Source organism: Lissotriton vulgaris, chromosome 3_2 (assembly GCF_964263255.1).
Source record: "Lissotriton vulgaris chromosome 3_2, aLisVul1.2, whole genome shotgun sequence".
Lineage (NCBI taxonomy): Eukaryota > Metazoa > Chordata > Amphibia > Caudata > Salamandridae > Lissotriton > Lissotriton vulgaris.
In genome coordinates, this window is record NC_141690.1 from 293,664,899 (window position 1) to 293,683,648 (window position 18,750).

Here is an 18,750-nt window from a genome sequence, read left to right on the forward strand (position 1 = left end):
GCACGCCAGACTACATATGCGTCCACTTCAGGAGTGCTTAGCACGTCAGTGGACTCAGGCTCACAACCAGTTGAAAGACCTAGTGTTGGTGAGCGGTCATGCATACAACTCTCTGCATTGGTGTAATCCACGAAACCTTTGCAAGGGACGACCGTTCCAGGAGCCTGTGCCACAGATTATCCTCACAACGGACGCTTCTCTCCAGGGATGGGGAGCACATGTACTCCAATACACTGTGCAGGGACTATGGACGCAGCAACAGGGGAAGATGCACATCAATGTTCTAGAACTGATGGCGATCTTCATGGCAATGAAAGCATTCAAAGTACATCTATGCAACAAGGTCGTGTTGATTCGGACGGACAACATGACGGCGATGTACTACATTCAAAAGCAGGGAGGCACGCACTCTCCGCATCTGTCTCATCTGGCTCAGAGCATGTGGAAGTGGGCCATTCAGAGGAACATCTTCCTCATGGCAGAGCACCTCCCGGGCAAGGACAATCAGATGGCGGACCTGCTCAGCAGGCACAGCCACCAGATGCACGAGTGGGAGATACATCCATCAGTACTCCAGCCGTACTTCCAAAGGTGGGGTCATCCAGAGATAGACCTCTTTGCCACGCAGGAGAACGCAAAATGCCAAAGCTTCGCCGCCAGGTTCCCACACCCACAGTCGCAGGGCAATGCGATATGGATGAACTGGTCAGGCAGATTTGCGTACGCTTTTCCCCCAGCACCTCTGATACCGCTGGTGGCGCGCAAGCTCAGGCAGCACTCGATGACTCTCATCCTAGTTGCTCAAACATGGGCTCGTCAACCATGGTACACCACGTTTCTAGAACTGTCCGTGGTACCTCATCAGAGGCTTCATCTCACACCCAGCCTTCTGACGCAGAGCCATGGCGACATTCAGCATCCAGATCCGCAACAGCTCAACCTGGCGATCTGGCTCCTGAAGTCCTAGAGTTTGGCTACCTCAACCTTCCTCCCAATTGCATGGACATCATTCGGGAGGCGAGGAAGCCCACTACTAGAGCTTGTTATGCAGCTAAATGGAAGTGGTTTGTCATCTATTGTGCAAACCACAACATTAACCCGCTAGATGCTTCTATTCAGAACATCATCTGTTACCTGTTCCATCTGTACAAGTGTAATCTGGCCTATGCTTCCATTCGCATTCACCTGTCTGCAATGGCCGCGTATCTCCAAAATAGACAACACCTTTCACTCTTCAAGGTGCCTGCCATCAAAGCTTTTCTGGAAGGCCTCAAAAGAGTCATTCCGCCACGGACTCCACCAGCTCCTGAGTGGAACCTCAATGTGGTTCTTACCAGACTGATGGGTCCTCCCTTTGAACCACTGCATTCCTGCGAGATTCAGTTCTTGACATGGAAAGTGGCTTTCCTCATAGCAATTACATCGCTACGGAGGGTTAGTGAATTGCAGGCCCTCACAATCCAAGAGCCATTTATCCAAATTCATTCTAACAGGGTGGTGCTCCGCACTAACCCTAAGTTTCTGCCCAAGGTTGTGTCTCAGTTCCACATCAACCAAACAATCGAATTACCTGTTTTCTTTCAAAATCCTGAGTCACTGGCGGAGCGCATGCTCCACACCCTTGACGTTAAACTGGCCCTAATGTATTACATTGATAGGACCAAGGATTTTAGAAAAACTAAGCAACTCTTTGTCGCCTTTGCGCCTCAACACAAAGGTAACCCTATTTCCAAGGCTGGTATTGCTAGGTGGATCGTTAAATGTATGCAGATCTGCTATGTTAAAGCAAAGCGTACTCTTACCATTCAGCCAAGAGCCCACTCCACCAGAAAGTTGGGGGCCTCTATGGCTTTCCTTGGAAACATTCCCTTAGAGGACATATGTAGAGCAGCCACATGGTCTACCACACATACATTTACTAAGCATTACTGTGTAGACGTGCACTCCAAACAGCAGGCAGCTGTAGGGCAGGCTGTTCTCAAAACACTTTTTCAAACTGCTGCAGCTGGCACAGGCGGCCGCCGCTAATGGAGGGACTGCTATGTATTCTATGCACAGATATGAATTCAGCAGCCCACATGCCTCGAACCGAATATGCTGCTTACCAGTATGCATCTGTTCTTGGCATGTAGGGCTGCTGACATTCATATCGCCCGCCCTCCTCCCCGGTGCCTGTCGCAGCTGCAGTATTCACATATATTCATAGCATGGTCATCTTTCACTGAGTTTCACTCCATCTTGGCCACAATGGCTAAAAACAATCTGGGGATGGAGTCGATGCCCATGCGCACTGTAGTCCAGGGGAGGAGACCCCTATCTCGTGATACTTCGAAGACTCTTCCAGGACAACAATGTGCAATCATCCGGACCCAACACTAGGCGGCGATCTATGCACAGATATGAATGTCAGCAGCCCTACATGCCAAGAACAGATGCATACTGGTAAGTAGCATATTCGCTTACATTGCAGCCTAGTGGTAGCCATATTTTTGCCTCTTGATTATTCCAACCTGAGAACATAGACGATGGCGGGTATGCTGGTTTTTGTTGTGCGGATGCACTGTAGCCCTGTTCTCTGGGAACCTTATTTTGTATGTCTTAGGGGCATTTTGTGAGCTACCAATGCACTTAGTATCCCTAATATGGACTTCGACTTCGTCTTTTCTCCGCCCCTTATGTCCATATGGGCGAGACTAGTGGCACGGGCAGGCAGACTCTTGGGCTGGGTAACTTTTGTTCTGGTCTACAACCTTCTTCAGTGTTCAACCTTCTCTTTCTTCTGTTTTACTCTCTGGGACCCACTAATTGTCTCCTGCTAATCTTTGCAGTCCCATTGGTTCGGACTGGGTCCACAAAATCACCTCCCCTTCACCGCGTATTCAATTTCTCTGATGCCCTTCTGGTATCCGCATCTTTTTGTTATAATAATTCAAATATTGCCTAGGTACCACTTTCTTGGGTAAGCCCATGATGCTGTTTATCTTCAATGGTTTCGTATTCTTGTTTGCGTTTTTCCCCATTTAGGTGTTCTACCTACCTAATTGGTTATAACCACTGCTGTTGCTTCCTTCACGTGTGGGTTGGCTGTTGTGTCTCATGTTCTTTTCAGTTTAGTTCACAGGGACACCAGCCCCCTTCATTGTTTGGATCCATGTCGTGGTACCCTTATTTCACAGCAGACCAGGTCTCTCTTTCCTGTATCTTTCCTCCCTCCTCACCGGTAGACGTTCTCTCCCTCATAGCTATCGATACCACTACCGTCATTTGTGGCTTTGTTTTTCTATGGGAGAAGTTTTATTTAAAAAAAAACTCCCCCACCCGCTTTTTAGTAGGAGCATTTCATAACGCTTCCGTTGGGCATATCCTATCTTCTCTCCAACTATGTACTTTTGCTGCTTCTGCTCTGTCATCCAATGTTGGGAGCGTTCTCTCCTTCTGTGGCTGGTTCCCCTCATACTCTGTACTCCCAGTTTTAGTCTACAGCTTTGGTTATGCTTATTACCTGTTTCACAGGTTTCCATGGAGCTGTTGGTCGGGTTTCTTACCTGTTTCTTATGCTTCCATGGGTTGGACAATGTGTGCTTGTCAAAACCGACTATCTGTTGCTCTGGCGGTCTTCTTGTCCTTCTTGGTGGACTTTCCACATGCTGTTCATTCTTTCATTGACCTGCTGACATCCTTCCCCAGTCGGTGGCATTGGTTCTTGGACGGTTGCCCTTGTATCCTATAGTGGGTGATGCCTGCCACTTATGTGTTGCTGTTTCCAGCTTGTCTTTGTGTCGGACCTTCTTCTTTTACAAGGGTAGGATGTATCATCTCTGTCCTTCCTTGCTTACACCTGTTCTTGGAGTGTCCTTCGTTCCTCCACTTCTCATCCTCCTGCTCAATAGCAGAGAACGTGGGTTACCTGTGGAGGAGTGGATATACTTTTTCTGTACCCTGTATGACTTGTGTGTTTGCTGGTATATTTATGTTTTTTATATGCATACTTATCCTTATATACATTTATCTTGGATGTATATGTCTCTGCATGTATATACCTATCTCTCGAATGGATCTCTTGTAGATGTTTTTCACTTCAGGAATATATTCATGTGTGTTTTGCACATATGGTCGTCTGGCCTTCTCTACGGTGTACGTTGCTGCCTTTACCTATATCCTTCATGGTGACCTGGTTCAACCTTCTTGGTTGTACTTCTCTGTTTTCTTCCTTCTCTTCTATAAATGTCTCCGTTATCTATCAAGTTTCATACTGTAGGAGCGATTTCTTGCCGTTCTAGTTGTATTTCTACCTATGTACTTCCGCATTCATTGCTTCCTTTCTCCATCTTTCTATCATAGGAGGTTCCCTTATTTCAAGTCTGTTTCTCGGGATACCTCCATCGATGATCGGTGGGTGCTCTTTTTTGTTCTATGTGTTCGCTGCGGCTGAGCACGCTGTGTCCTCCTTATGTTTGGTTTTGAGCCTGGACTCTATGGACTATTGTCCTTGGTCCTTTGAATTTTCTTGATCTTAGGTTGCACTTCTTTTTTGGTGTTGTCTCTTTTACTGATTCTATACCGTGTTTCTCATAGTCATATGGCTTTCTACTACCTGCGGGCTTCCCACAGTCCTTCCTGGAGATTCGTCCTTTCGGTGAGCATCTTGCTTCACCCATCATTTTTGGGGATAATCTGGCCCCTTCCATCTTTGGACTGACTTCTATTGGGCTCTTTTGTGAGATCAGTTCACAGCCCCTCCCCCGGGGGGTGGTATTGCTTGCGTATCTGTTTCTAAGATAAGGAATCTGAGGCTAGATGTGTCTGTCAGATGAACAAGTTACTTACTTTCGCTAACGCCTTGTCTAGTAGGGGCAGGATGTTGTTTCAGATTCCTTATCGAGCCACCCATCCTCCCCGCTCTGCGAACTGAGGGTCCTGTTCTCTCCAAGACCCCTCTTTGCATACTTCTGCCATTCTTTGCCTTTGGCCCACCATTTCCAGAGCCTGCTTCTCTAAGTGGATCCGCTTTTTTGGCACAAACATAGTCACAGAATAAACTGACGTCAGCGCGTTGGGGTAGGGCTTATATGGACTCCGCTGATGTCACATTTGGGAGACGACGTCGCTCAGAGTTGCTCAGCGCCAATCCACTGTCGTGCAGGGGTGCTGCTGAAAAGGTTTCTGGATCTGGTCTGCTGCCTGCTGAGGATTCCCAGATAAGGAATCCGCACAGTGGCGTAACAAAACTTGAGAGGGCCCCCCTGCAAGGGACTTGGAGGGGCCCCATCCGGACTCAATCAGGAGCTCTCTGGCCGCAGTGCTGTGCCGAGGGGGCCCCTGGAGCTAGGGGGCCGCCCGCACCGCAGGGGCCTTTGTTACGCCCCTGAATCTGCAGCTAGTTCCTGTCTCTACTAGATAAGTCATTACTGAAGGTAAGTAGCTTGTTAATTTCTGCTCCATCTTTTTTCAAATGTTCTTTTTCGTTGTTTCTTGCTGACATTATTGCTTTTATTCTCTCTCCAGGAACAGTTGGTCGGGATATAACCCACACACGAACATCCTCTGGCTTCACTATATGGCAGACAAACTCATCAATAAAAAGAAATACATAAATAAGCCAACCACCGACGCGATGAGGATCACACGTAAGAAACTGCTGGACTTCCACGAAGAGGTGCTGACCTTCCACTCGGCTAAAGAGGTGCTTCACAAGAGCTGCCTCTTCCAGTAACATCCGCGAAGCTGTGTGTGCAGGAGCTGTGTGCGCAGGAGCTGCGTGTGCAGGAGCTGCGTGTGCAGGAGCTGTGTGCGCAGGAGCTGCGTGTGCAGGAGCTGTGTGCGCAGGAGCTGTGTGTGCAGGAGCTGTGTGTGCAGGAGCTGCGTGTGCAGGAGCTGCGTGTGCAGGAGCTGCGTGTGCAGGAGCTGTGTGCGCAGGAGCTGCGTGTGCAGGAGCTGTGTGCGCAGGAGCTGCGTGTGCAGGAGCTGCGTGCGCAGGAGCTGTGTGTGCAGGAGCTGCGTGTGCAGGAGCTGCGTGTGCAGGAGCTGCGTGTGCAGGAGCTGTGTGCGCAGGAGCTGTGTGCGCAGGAGCTGCGTGTGCAGGAGCTGCGTGCGCAGGAGCTGCGTGCGCAGGAGCTGCGTGTGCAGGAGCTGTGTGCGCAGGAGCTGTGTGCGCAGGGGCTGTGTGTGTGCAGGAGCTGTGTGTGTGCAGGAGCTGTGTGTGCAGGAGCTGTGTGTGCAGGAGCTGTGTGTGCGGGGGCTGTGTGTGTGCAGGAGCTGTGTGTGTGCAGGAGCTGTGTGTGTGCAGGAGCTGTGTGTGCAGGGGCTGTGTGTGCAGGAGCTGTGTGTGCGCAGGAGCTGTGTGTGCTCACCAGCGGGACTGAGGCCGGAGCACTCCAGGACCCTCTGGCGGCAAACCTCCTACATAGCAAAGAGTACATCAGAAATCAAATCAGGTGTTTGTTAAGCGCGACTATGCGTTGAATAAAGAAAATAAACGTTAGCCTTTCACTAGACCTTTAGTTATGGTGAGCGCGCGCCTGATGTGCTCTTTCGGCCTTTCTTTTGTACTAGGCAGGAGCAGATTCTACTGTTAAACATGGAACTGGGTTCTATAGATGCGCTATACATTTCGATTTAGAATATTTAGAATATTTTTTACATAATAGATTGCCTCTGCAGTGACGGCCAACTTCACAGAAGATTCATTGAAAAGCGCAGAAATGTGTGCAAATAGAAATTATCTGCATATTATTTTATGTATACGCTCAGATATTCTTAATTCGGTTTATGCAACCATAAAAGATGTATACAAAATACATAAAATAAAATCGATCATAAAGACAGTATTAAAAAAAGACATGACATATTTAGCACTAGCGATGAAGTTGCCAGGAAAAACAATCTATAAAATCATTGCAAACATCCAGCCTGGGCATCAATAGTCAAGCAGCGTAACATTACAGGTCTCGATCGATTCTACAGGATATATACACCTATGATGATTGTATTAAAACTACATAGAACTGCAAATATGGCAGTCCATATATGCAAAGCAAATCGCATTCACACAATAAATGCCAACGTGCTTCCGACAGGGGAATCTTTATAGCATTCTCACAGAATTACATGTTGCCACAGACAGTGCATCTTACATCTGACCAAGATAACGCAAGCTTTATACAGCTATTATAATAAAACGCTAAATGCTGTATTAAAAAAAATAATTCTCTACTAGACTCCCCAATCGCACTGCAGTAGAAATGAATTTATCATTAAACATATATATTCTGTTTGAAGAAGCTGGAGATAATACACAGCATTTTCTGATATTCAGGGCCCTTAATAGTGCAATAATGAATTCTTTCTGTGGTTCAGAGTATAATCAACAGAAACAAAAATGCAGCAGGTTCTGCTGGGAGTTAGTCACAAGGACAAGGAAACAGTCGCAATATACTATACTGGGGTAGGAGACAAACAGATGGGCAGGACTGACCCTACATCTACGGAGATAACTCCTTTTTGAATGACAGAAAGAAAACAAAAGGTATGGTTGTAAACGTTCAGTAGTGACCAAATGCAAACTCCAGACCTCCAAGCAAGCATGCCGGAAACTGGAGAAAATATGGCTCCACGAATGCACACCGAACAACCACGCAGCCCACAAGGACGCCACCCGAAGACATCACCACCGCATCAGATTAGCCAAGAGATCCTCCTTCAAAGACCGGCTGGATAACAACACTCACGACAGCAAAGAGCTCTTCAGCATCGTAAAAGAACTCTCCAACCCCAGCGCCAACACCAATGACATCCCGCCCCAAGAAGAACTTTGAGACGCACTAGCCACCTTCTTCCACCGTAAGATCGCTGACATCCATGACAGCTTTAACACCACAACACCCCGACTACGCCAGACTCCACATCCCCTGTGAACAGCGCCATCCGCCTGACCTCCTGGTCCAACGTCAACTACGATGAGACACGCAAGGTAATGGACTCCATCCACTCAGGATCTCCGTCAGACCCGTGCCCACACCACGTGTTCAACAAAGCAGACGCAGCCATCGCACCCCAACTACGGAAGGTCATCAACATCTCCTTCGAAACAGCGGCATTCCCGGAAAGCTGGAAACCCTCCTCAAGAAGCCCAATTTGGACCCCAAGGATCTCAAGAACTTCTGGCCCATCTCCCTGCTCCCGTTCCCGGCAAAGGTCATAGAGAAAATCGTCAACAGACAGTTGGACCGTCACCTGGAAGACAACAACATCTTGGACCCTTCCCAGTCCGGATTCAGATGAAACCACAGCACCGAGACAGCCCTCATCGCCGCCACAGACGACATCAGGTGCCAACTAGACAATGGCGGAACATCAGCCCTCATCCTCCTGGACCTGTCGGCCGCCTTCGACGCGGTCTGCCATCGCACTCTAAAGACACGCCTCCTAGAAGCCGGAATCCAAGAGAAGCCCCTTGACTGGATCACGTCCTTCCTCTCTGGCAGAACCCAGAGCGTCCGCCTCCCACCCTAGCGATCCGAAGCCACTGAAATCATCTGCGGCGTCCCCCAGGGCTCATCCCTCAGCCCGATACTGTTCAATATCTACATGGCCCCCCTCGCACAAGTGGCCCGCCATCACGACCTTAACATCATCTCTTATGCCGATGACACCCAGCTCATCCTCTCCCTCACCAAGAACCCACACACCTCCAAAACAACCTCCACGAGGGAATGAAGGCCGTCGCCGACTGGATGAGGAGCAGCCGCCTGAAGCTGAACTCGGACAAGACGTAGGTACTCATCCTCGGACCCACCCCCTCAGCCTGGGACGACTCCTGGTGCCCGACCACACTGGGAGCAGCAGCACCAACACCCACCGATCATGCACGCAACTTCTCCCTCTCCATGTCTAAACAGGTCAACGCTGTCTCCTCCTCCAGATACAACACCCTCCACATGCTCCGCAGGATCTACAAGTGGATACCGACCGAAACAAGAAGAAAGGTGACACAGGCCCTCGTCGGCAGCAGACTGGACTACGGCAAATCACTCTACGCAGGAATCCCAGCCAAACACCTACGTCTGCGACATCGCATTCAAAACGCCTCCGCCCGACTGATCGTCAACGTCCCCCGCCGCAGCCACATCACCCTCCACCTGAGAGACCTACACTGGCTCCAACTTCAAGCTCCTCACCTCTCCACAACGCCGGACCAGCCTACCTGAACAGCAGACTCCGCTTCTACACCTCCACCCGCCAGCTCCGCTCCGCCAGCCTCACCCTCACCGCTGTCCCCGGCATCCAACGAACGACCTCCGGCGGCAGATCCTTCTCCTTCCTCGCCGCCAAGACCTGGAACACCCTCCCTACCCACCTACGGCAGACCCAAGACCTACTCACCTTCAGAAGACCCCTCAAGACCTAGCTCTTCAAGCAGTAGCATCACCCCCTCCCCTCAGCGCCTTGAGACCCTCACAGGTATGTAGCGCACTCTACAAATACTATGATTGATTGATTGATTGATTGATTGCTTTGGTTTTAGCTAGGAAGTATTATGACTGAACTCAGGACTACTTTTGACTAGCTGAGATTTCATAGATACCGCTCGTCTAAATGTGAATGTGGGTTATCTGGGTAATTTCGAAACCATAACCCCATCAGTGAGCAGAATTGGCCAGTTTTTATTTACAATTTTTCTTATTTGCCGTTCTTGACTACTATAGGCGGTAATTAGTCTAGTTGTGTTGTCTTCCAATACATTCGATGTTGCTGTGACCTGCTCTAATTCCCTTTCTTCTTTGTTGCTCTTCATTAGGGATTCTCTACTTCTCGTCTTGACTTTGTTCATAGCATCTTGGAGAGTCTCCTATCAGATCCCCTACTTAGAAATCTCTCATGGGCTTCATCTAGGCATTTGTCTAATTCATCTTTTGTACTGCTCTCTTTTTTGCCTAATGATATAATGAACTCCCCATAGGGGATACTTTTCACCAGATGTTTTGGGTGTGCACTTCTAGCGTGCAGTGTGGCATTGTCTGCTGTTGATCTTTGGTGCCGTGTGGTTTCTAGTTTCATATTGTTCACAAATACTTTCACATCCAAAAAATCAAAACAATTCTCACTGATGTTGGATGTGAATCTCAAAGTAACATTGTTCTGATTGATTTCCGTGATGTCATCAGTGATGTCATCAGTGATGTCGTCACTGACCATGTCATGAGTGATGTAATATGTGATGTCATCAGCGGTGCATTGCGGGGGCGCAAGTTAAAGTTAGCACAAATAACTAACAGCAGAATTTCTATGGTTTTCTACGAATAACATGTCCAACTAACTATAAGGTCCCTGAAACCTGTGTTTTTTTCAGTGAATTTCTAAGGTTCTTTAAATGCTAATTTCTAACTATGAGGTAGTGGTCGCGTTTGAAGAGTGGTGCAGAAAGGGGCCTGGACCTCTGACAAGCGCTCAGGAATTGCACAGCATAGGACTTACAGGAGGTACCAGGAGGGCTTCTTAAAAGTCAAAGTCCCTCAGGAGTAAATTGGACTTCAACCCCCCACCAGTACTATGCCAGGAGGCTCGTTTGCAGAGTGGTGGAGAAAGGGGAGCGCGGCCTCCGAAAACCTCTTAGCAATCCCACTGTGTGGGACTTACTGGAAGTAACAGGAGGGGTAGTTGGCCCACAAGGTCACCCTTGGGTGCCAACTACCCCTCCTATTACCTTCAGTAAGGCCCACACAGCTGGATCGCTAAGTTGCCATAGCAAGCTACACCCCCTTTCCCAGCACTCTGCAAGCACACTCCCTGGCGTGCTCTTGGATGGGGATTAAAGTCCCTTTCGCTGCTAGGGGTCCTTAGGGGCCAACTAGCCTACCTGATATCTCCAGGATGCCTCAGATAGTGGGATTGCTGACAGGTGGACACAGGCCAAGCCCCTTTCTCTACCACTCTGTAAACTAGCCTCCGGGCGCATTCTTGGTTGGGGGATTAAGTCGCCTTGAATCCTGAGCGTTCCTGGGGTGAACTAGGCCACCGGGTACCTCCAGTAAGCCCCACACAGCTGGGTTTCTGAGAGTGGTCTGAGCCCATGCCTCCTTTTTACACCACTCTGAAAACATGGCTCCTGGCGCACTGCTGCTCGTGGGAAGAAGTCCACTTTAGTCCTGAGGTCTTCAGGACCCAAGAAGACCTCATCGCCCTACCAGCAGTGCGCCAAGAGGCATGTTTGCCGAGTGGTGTAAAAAGGGGCGTGGCCTCTGACCACCTCTAAGCAATCCCACTTACTGGAGGTACCTGGTGGGCTAATTTGCCCCTAAGGACCTTAAAGATTCTAGGTGACTTTATCCCCCAACCCAGAATACGCCAGGAGGCTGCAGGGAGGGAGCAGGGCCTCCGACAAGATGACGTTTTTTCTTTTTTTGGGATATTTTTGGAAGGGGGGCTGTGTGGCCCCCCTTCTTTTACCATGTTTTGGGCCTCATGGACCCCATCCCCAGGGCATGAGCTATTTTGTTTGCTTAACCAAAAAACAGGAAGTGGGCCATGTAAATACAAAATGACCACACGATACAACTCCCACATATATACACTGGGTAATATTGTGTTCGGTGGGTTGGGAAGTACTAATCCCCAACCACCGCTTCTGACTAACAGTTACGCTGACTTTTATTCATTCTCAACAGGATAGGTACGTTGTGTCACTAGATTCACACTCGTTGCAAAATACAAGGAGTACTGCACTACTTAACGATGGGTTCCTGTACAGTGCCACAGAGAAACAATGCAATGGGTAGCGTCAAGATCCTGTACAGAGTCATCACAAGATAATGCAACTTGATTCGCTACCAGCATGCCCTGTTCAAGGAAGAAATACAGCAATGCGTCACGCTGTAATTATGTACAGTGCGATAGGAACACAATGCAATGCGTATCACCACCGTCATGCCCTGTGCAAGGAAGGAATAAGGTAATGCGTCACAGTGCAATTCAGTACAGTGCAGTAAACAACCAATGCAGTGCGCTACGCTATGATCCTGTATCATACAAGAGAAACATAACGTAAGACGTAGTGCACTAACCCCTGAGTTTATTAAGCACCTCTAGTGTCAGACGTTGTTCAATAGTTAGATAGTTCGTTAGCAGCAAATATGCAAAGTGTTATACAACTGTTTTTAGAAGTTGTGCGACCCATTACTCCCAACACGGATCAACAATGACTCCTAAATTCCACTTCGGGCACTGGCCCCTGTACTGTATCGTCCGGACCAGCATGGACCGAGATCTGGGCTAAAGTTATTTATTTATTTATTTTATTTATTTATTTGGAGTTTTATATAGCGCATAGTTACCCTAGGGCATCCCAGCGCTTGTCCAGGCACCAACAATTAACAAGAGGCCGGTTCAGCAACGTCAAGCAGGAAACAGATGAAGCGCGTTCCACAGGGTGGCTGTATTGATCGAGAATCTTCTCCCGCCGGTACGGGCCCTTTTCACTCTGGGAATTTGGAGCAGATGTTTCTGGTCAGAGCGCAACGCTCTATTAGCCTTGTAGGGCACAGCTAAGTTCCTCGGTATAGGAGGTCCCTTCCCCTGAAGAATTTTATGCTCTGTGCAAAGAGCCTTGAATTTGACCCTTTCCCGCACCGGGAGCCAGTGAAGTGCCTTCAAAGCAGGTTTAACTGACTGCATCCTTGGCACATTCGTGAGCAGCCTTGCAGCAGCATTTTGGACCTGCTGAAGTTTATTAAACGTTGCTTCAGGGGCACCTAGAAAAATAGCATTGCTATAGTCTAGTCTTGATACAATAAGCCCCTGAATAAGCAACTTCCTGGATATCAGAGGAAGAAGAGGCAGGACTTTGCGAGCTGAACGGAGAAGACCAAAGCAGACTCCTGCCGTTTTTTTCACCTGAGTCCTGAAAGAGAGGTCTTGCTCTAACCAGACCCCCAAGCTCTTAATCTCCTCTTTAGGACTCGGGAGCTCTCCCAGACAGCTCGGCCAGATAGTCGGAGGGAGCGAGGGAATCTTATGCCCTAGCAACATTATTTCGGTCTTAGAACCGTTCAACTTTAGAGCTGATTCACACATCCAGGTGTGAACTTTGGACATACAGGAGTGCAGTGAATCAGGATTATCCACAAGTTGGGATAGAGTGACCACCAGCTGGGTATCGTCAGCATAGCTGACGATTTTGATACCAAATGGGGCCACCACGTCCTCCAGGGGGGCCATATATACATTAAACAATGTAGGGCTAAGGGAAGAGCCCTGTGGCACCCCACACTGGAGGGGGGTAGATGCTGAACGTTCGCTGCCTTCCCAAACCTGGTAAGTCCGACCGCAGAGAAATGACCGAAGCCACTTCAGAGCCACACCTGTAACCCCTACATCGGACAGCCGTTGGATCAACACTTGATGGTTCACAGTGACGAAAGCCGCACTGAGGTCCAAGAGGATCACTGCCACTGACCCTCCTGAATCCAGAATGTTCCTGACTTCCTCAACGACTGCCAGAAGAGCTGTGTCGGTGCCCTGGCCTGGCCAGAATCCAGTTTGTGAGTCTCGCAGCAGGCCATTGGACTCCAGGAAGCCTGACAACTGGTGGTTCACCAACCTTTCGGCGATCTTGCCGAGTCCAGGAAGCAGGGAGATGGGCCTGAAATCTGCCAAATCCGAAGCATCAAGATTTGGCTTCTTCAGGAGAGCCTTTACCACTTCTCTCTTCCAGCTCGGTGGCTCCAATCCCTGGGCAAAGGATGCATTAATTAGGTCCGTAAAAGGGACCGCAATAGTAGTTGCTACCAGTTTCAGGAACCTCATAGGGGCTGGATCCCGAGGGGAACCGCTCTTCATGGAACCCAATACCTTAAGGACTTCAACCACTGATACTGGCCCAAAGGTGTCCAGATGGGCAAGAGCTCCTCCTGGCTGACTACCCGTATCTATTCGCTGGACAGCCTGGGGCAAGGCGCTTAGAATTTTCTCTATTTTCATATGAAAATAGTCCGCCAACTTGCACTTCCCACCCGGGCTGTCATGAGTTACCAGGGGCTCGGGAATTTTAAGAAGTTCCTTTACCACTCTGAAAGTCTCTCTGGAAGAGTTAGAGGAACTTTTTATTCTCTCCTCGAAGAATTGGGCCTTAGCACGACGAAGAGCGGATTTATACGCCCTAATTGCTGAGCGATAACAACAACAGGCGCACACAGCTGTTGGCAGCGAGAGGCCGAGAGAGTGTATCTCAGGGCCCGCACCCCGTCCCAGGCGATGATCCACTTTACCTGGGGGGGCACAACCCCACTCTCCTCTCCTGCCGCAGTGGCTTGGCTTCACTCCAGAACCTTGTCACCATGGGCAGTGTGCAATCAGGCTGGTAGTTCAGCTCCTGTGGGGCTGCCGGTACAGGATGCCAACGTTCAGCGCAAACTCTTTCCACAAAGACTTCCACACAACGCTGGTGCTACCTCACGTTGCCTTCGAGGGTCCCGATCACTTGGCCCTCATCTCCAGCACTATTAGGACTTCTTCGCTCCCTGGGGCTCACCACTCCCTGGTACTCCTCACCAGCACTGCCGGTGGCACCTTCGACACGCACCCCTGGCCCGTCCGAGACACACTCCGTCTGCTGGTGCACCCGATCTTCCGGCGCTCTCCACTAATGCCCGGGTCGCACCGCAACAAGCACACTGCGCGTCTGAGTCTCTCCTCTCCACCACAAGTTGATCCGCATGTCAGAGACTCACTCCTTCTTAGTGCCTACGATGTCCCGGCACTCTTCACTAGTGCTTGTACTACACTACGACATGCACCCCCTGCGCGTCCCGAATCTCGGCTCTCTTCCACGATGCCCACAATCCACAGACGCTCCAACACCTGTAGCCGCACCAAGACACACACCCGGCGCATCAGAGTCTTGATTCGCTCCGGGTGCCCACGATCACTTTAGGCACCCCTTCGGAGGTCTCAGGCTGCCACGACACAGTCCTATCACCGCACCACTTGAGACTTCCTGGAAACGTTTATGTTGCTGTGTTTCCGAACAGGGAGCCAGCTCACCCCGGGCCCTTGGGGTACAGGACGTAGCACACAGCAAAGTCCTGATCAGGAAGAAGGGGGTCACTACCCACTGCAGCACCCCTTCAGTCTCTCCTCGGTCAAGAGCTACAAACTGCCTGCAAGCCCCAGATCACGAAGCAAGGGTCAAGTGTCTCCCGCAGCCTATTCAGCAACTCTTCCTGAGGCAGAGGTTTTTTTCCCGATCGTGGACAGGTCGAAGCCGGCAGAGGCTCGACCAGTCCGCAGCGTCTTCAAAGCACTCCCAGCACTTCTCTGAACGATACCGAGACGGTTCTCGATGACATCGTCAACATAACCACACCAAGTCTTGGGGTTACCGGTCTTCCAGTTATACCCCTCATTGTCTTTGAAGTTTCCTTGTGCTCAGGGGTACCAGACCCCTCCCTAAATCAGTCTTGCTTATCCCCCCCCCCAGTGTCACCGTCCTCTCTTTAATACTGGGTGCCTAGATCTTTAATCACACAGAGGGAGATGGGTCTATTGTTTTAATGCTCTGAACCAGGCCTCTTCACCTCGGAAAGCCTCTCCTTCTCCCCGCTACAGGTTCAGGGCAGCCTGGCGCTGTCTCTAACCCCTCACCTGGGGCTGAGAATTACTCACCAATCCCAGATCCAGGCAGGTAATTCACATTCTGCTGAGACACACAAAAAGGTCTAAAGAACAAATTCTGCCATTTTCACAAATAGCGGGTCTGGACACACAGCGACAAAAACATCTACCCAAAAAAATGCCTTATGACGCTGTGAATTCAGACATACCAAACTTCACTGTTCCATTTCCAATTCTTGGGAAACTAAGCTAACAATACTGCACCCAGCCTCCCCCATTCTGTCCTATGGGCAGGATAGCCTTTCACCAGGGAAAATGAAATGGAGCATTTTCCACCGTCAGGGCCTAGCACCCACACTGGCACAGGTCCTGCCTTATACCTACACTGCACCCTGCCTAGGGGTTACCCAGGGTGTCCTACAGGGGTGCCCCATGTGTATGCAAAAGGGAAAGTAAGAACTGACAAGTGGTAGCACTTGTCAGGACAACATGCTAATTTAGCACAATGTGCACCGGCCCTACGCTGAAGACATGTTCCCTCTCTGCGCGTTTCTTTAGTACTAGCCCCGGCACACACAGTGCTCACCACTTAGGGATCTCGCTAGTAAGGCAAACATACCAACCAGAGACAACCAAACACCACTACAAATTATACAGGGAACATCTGTGCTTGCACACTGATTAGCAGTGGCAAGTACCTCCAGCATCTAACTTCACAGCTCTCTGTCAGGAAAACGGTCTAGCCAACAAGGCCAAGTCCAACATACACCAGTTTTAGAAAAAGCAAGCTTTCTGGGCCAAGACCTACCTCTTTGCCAAATTTAGTGTAAATCCGTTCACAGTTCGGGCTGCAGCTTTGTCTAAAGTTTCCTATGGATATTAACATAGACAAAACACGTTTTGGGACTCCCATTTTTTCTCAGCCCCCACTTGACAAATTACTATGAAACTTTCAAGTCAGAAGCTGACCTGAGTGAACCATTAGTTTTGAAAATTTTGCAACGCTTTGTCAAATGTGGCCAAAGATATTGGCAAAAGAAGAAAGGCTTTTTGAATAGAAACGAGGTCCTAACTATAATTAACCGTGGGCAATGCACTCCGCTCCGCTCCGCTAGCGGAGAATGCGGAGATTTGTTAACTACGCATTACATTAAATACACAGAATGCATGCAAAAATGTTGACTTCGCCACATAGCGGAGTTAGCTACAGCGCCCACCACCCTTTGATAAAAACAACTTAACCTTTACATGGTAAAAAGCATATGACCAATTAACAAAAGTGAACAAGTGAAAAATTTTAGGCAATGAGAGAGGTGATGATTTTGGGTTCACCCCTAACCTAGGAGAAGGACCAAACAGCTGCCTTGAACACAAAGAGCCTATCATGCTGAACGATTCGTTGGTGGTCCCATCCTCCTAGGACCAAAGGCCCAGCAAAGCATTATGGGGCGAGATTCTAGAGTGCAGTGTATATTATAGTATTAGGTCTCAGTTGAGTGGGAGAGCCTGCCCCTTGAGGAATGTTTTGATATTGCATTCTATATTATTCACTGCACTCTAGAATCTCGTCCCATAATTCTTTGCAGCGCCTTTGGTTGGGATTGTATTTTTGCCCAGAACTGTGCTTGGGGTGGTCCTAGGAGGATAGGACCACCACCGAATCGTTCGGCATGATGTGCTTGTTGTGTTCAAGGCATCTGCTAGTTCTCTCCCTAAGTTAGGGAGGATCCCAAAATCATAATCTCTCACACTCCTGGCTTTATTTTTATTTTCACTTTTGTGAGATGACTATATGTATTTCTGCATGTAAAGATAGAGTTATTTGTTGTTTAAATAAAAAGTACTGCTTGCTATATTTTAATTTTCACTTTTGTGACATGACTATGTGCATTTTAGCATGTAAAAATAGTTATTTGTTGTTTTACTGAAGGCATGTGCAATTTCTGTTTCATTAATTAGGATAAGATGAGGGGAATTTCAGCGGATAGGCATTACATTAAAAACACAGAATTCATGCAAAAACTCTGGAGTAAGCTACTGCACCCACCCACCTTTGTTAAAATATATTACCTTTACATGCTAAAAAGCATATAACCAATTAACAAAAGTGAGCTTTGATAAACATTAGGTAATGACACAGGTGATGATTTTGGGGTACCCCCTAACCTAGGGGGAGGAACAAGCAGATGCCTTGAACACAAAGAGCACATCATGCTCAACGATTGTGGTGGTCCCATCCTCCTAGGACCACCCCAAGTAAAGTTATGGGCAAAAATACAATGCCAACCAAAGGACCATCAATGCATTATGGGGCAAGATTCTAGAGTGCAGTTAATATTATAGTATTAGCAGTCAGCTAATTTGAGGAATGTTTTGATATTGGATACTATAATATTCACTGCACTCTAGAATCTCGTCCCATAATGCTTAGTGAGGCCTTTGGTTCGGATTGTATTTTTTGCCCATTCCTGTGCTTAGGGTGTTGCTAGGAGGATGGGACCACCACCGAATCGTTCAGCACGATGTGCTCTTTGTGTTCAAGGCAGATGCTTGGTCCTCTCCCTAGGTTAGGGAGGACCCCAAAATCATCACCTCTCTCACTGCTTGCTATTTTTCATTTTCACTTTTGTGAGATGACTATATGTATTTTTGCAAGTAAAGATAGAGTTACTTGTTGTTTAAGCAAAGGTATGTGAGGCTTCTGTTTTATTAATTGGGATGAGAGAGGGAACGGAGTTGTGGAGCGGAGGTCACAGAGTTTTTGATCAACTCCGCAGAATTCTGTGTAGTCGTATTCCACCAACTACGCCCACCCTTAACTATAACTATCTACTAGTGGGTGTATGAGTGTTTGTGTGGATGATTTAGTGCGTGCATGACTCACTGTATAAGTGAGTGTTTAAATCTGTCTTAATGAATGTATGGGTGACTGGCTAATCCGTATAAATGTATGTATTAGTCTGTCAGTTGTTGTTTAAGTGGCTGCATAAGTTGGTGAGTAGGTAAATGAGTGTCTATATGGGTTATTGATTAGTTGTCTGAGTACCTTTATGGGTGTCTGAGTGTCTGTCTGGGTATTTGAGGATGTGTGTGACTCCATGCATGGATGTATGGGTTCATGAGTGTGTCTGTGAGGGACTGTAT

At 48.6% G+C, this 18,750-nt stretch overlaps 1 protein-coding gene across 1 annotated transcript in view; it reads left to right on the plus strand.

Annotated features, from left to right (window-relative positions):
* The window catches only part of LOC147725735 (uncharacterized), a 567,397-nt gene extending 561,684 nt beyond the window's left edge, over nucleotides 1–5,713 (plus strand). Inside the window, exon 13 of the mRNA XM_086964485.1 lies at nucleotides 5,506–5,713. Within this exon, the coding sequence (XP_086820611.1) occupies nucleotides 5,506–5,713 (208 nt within the window). The remainder of the gene's footprint in view (nucleotides 1–5,505) is intronic.
* Nucleotides 5,714–18,750: the final 13,037 nt, after the last annotated feature.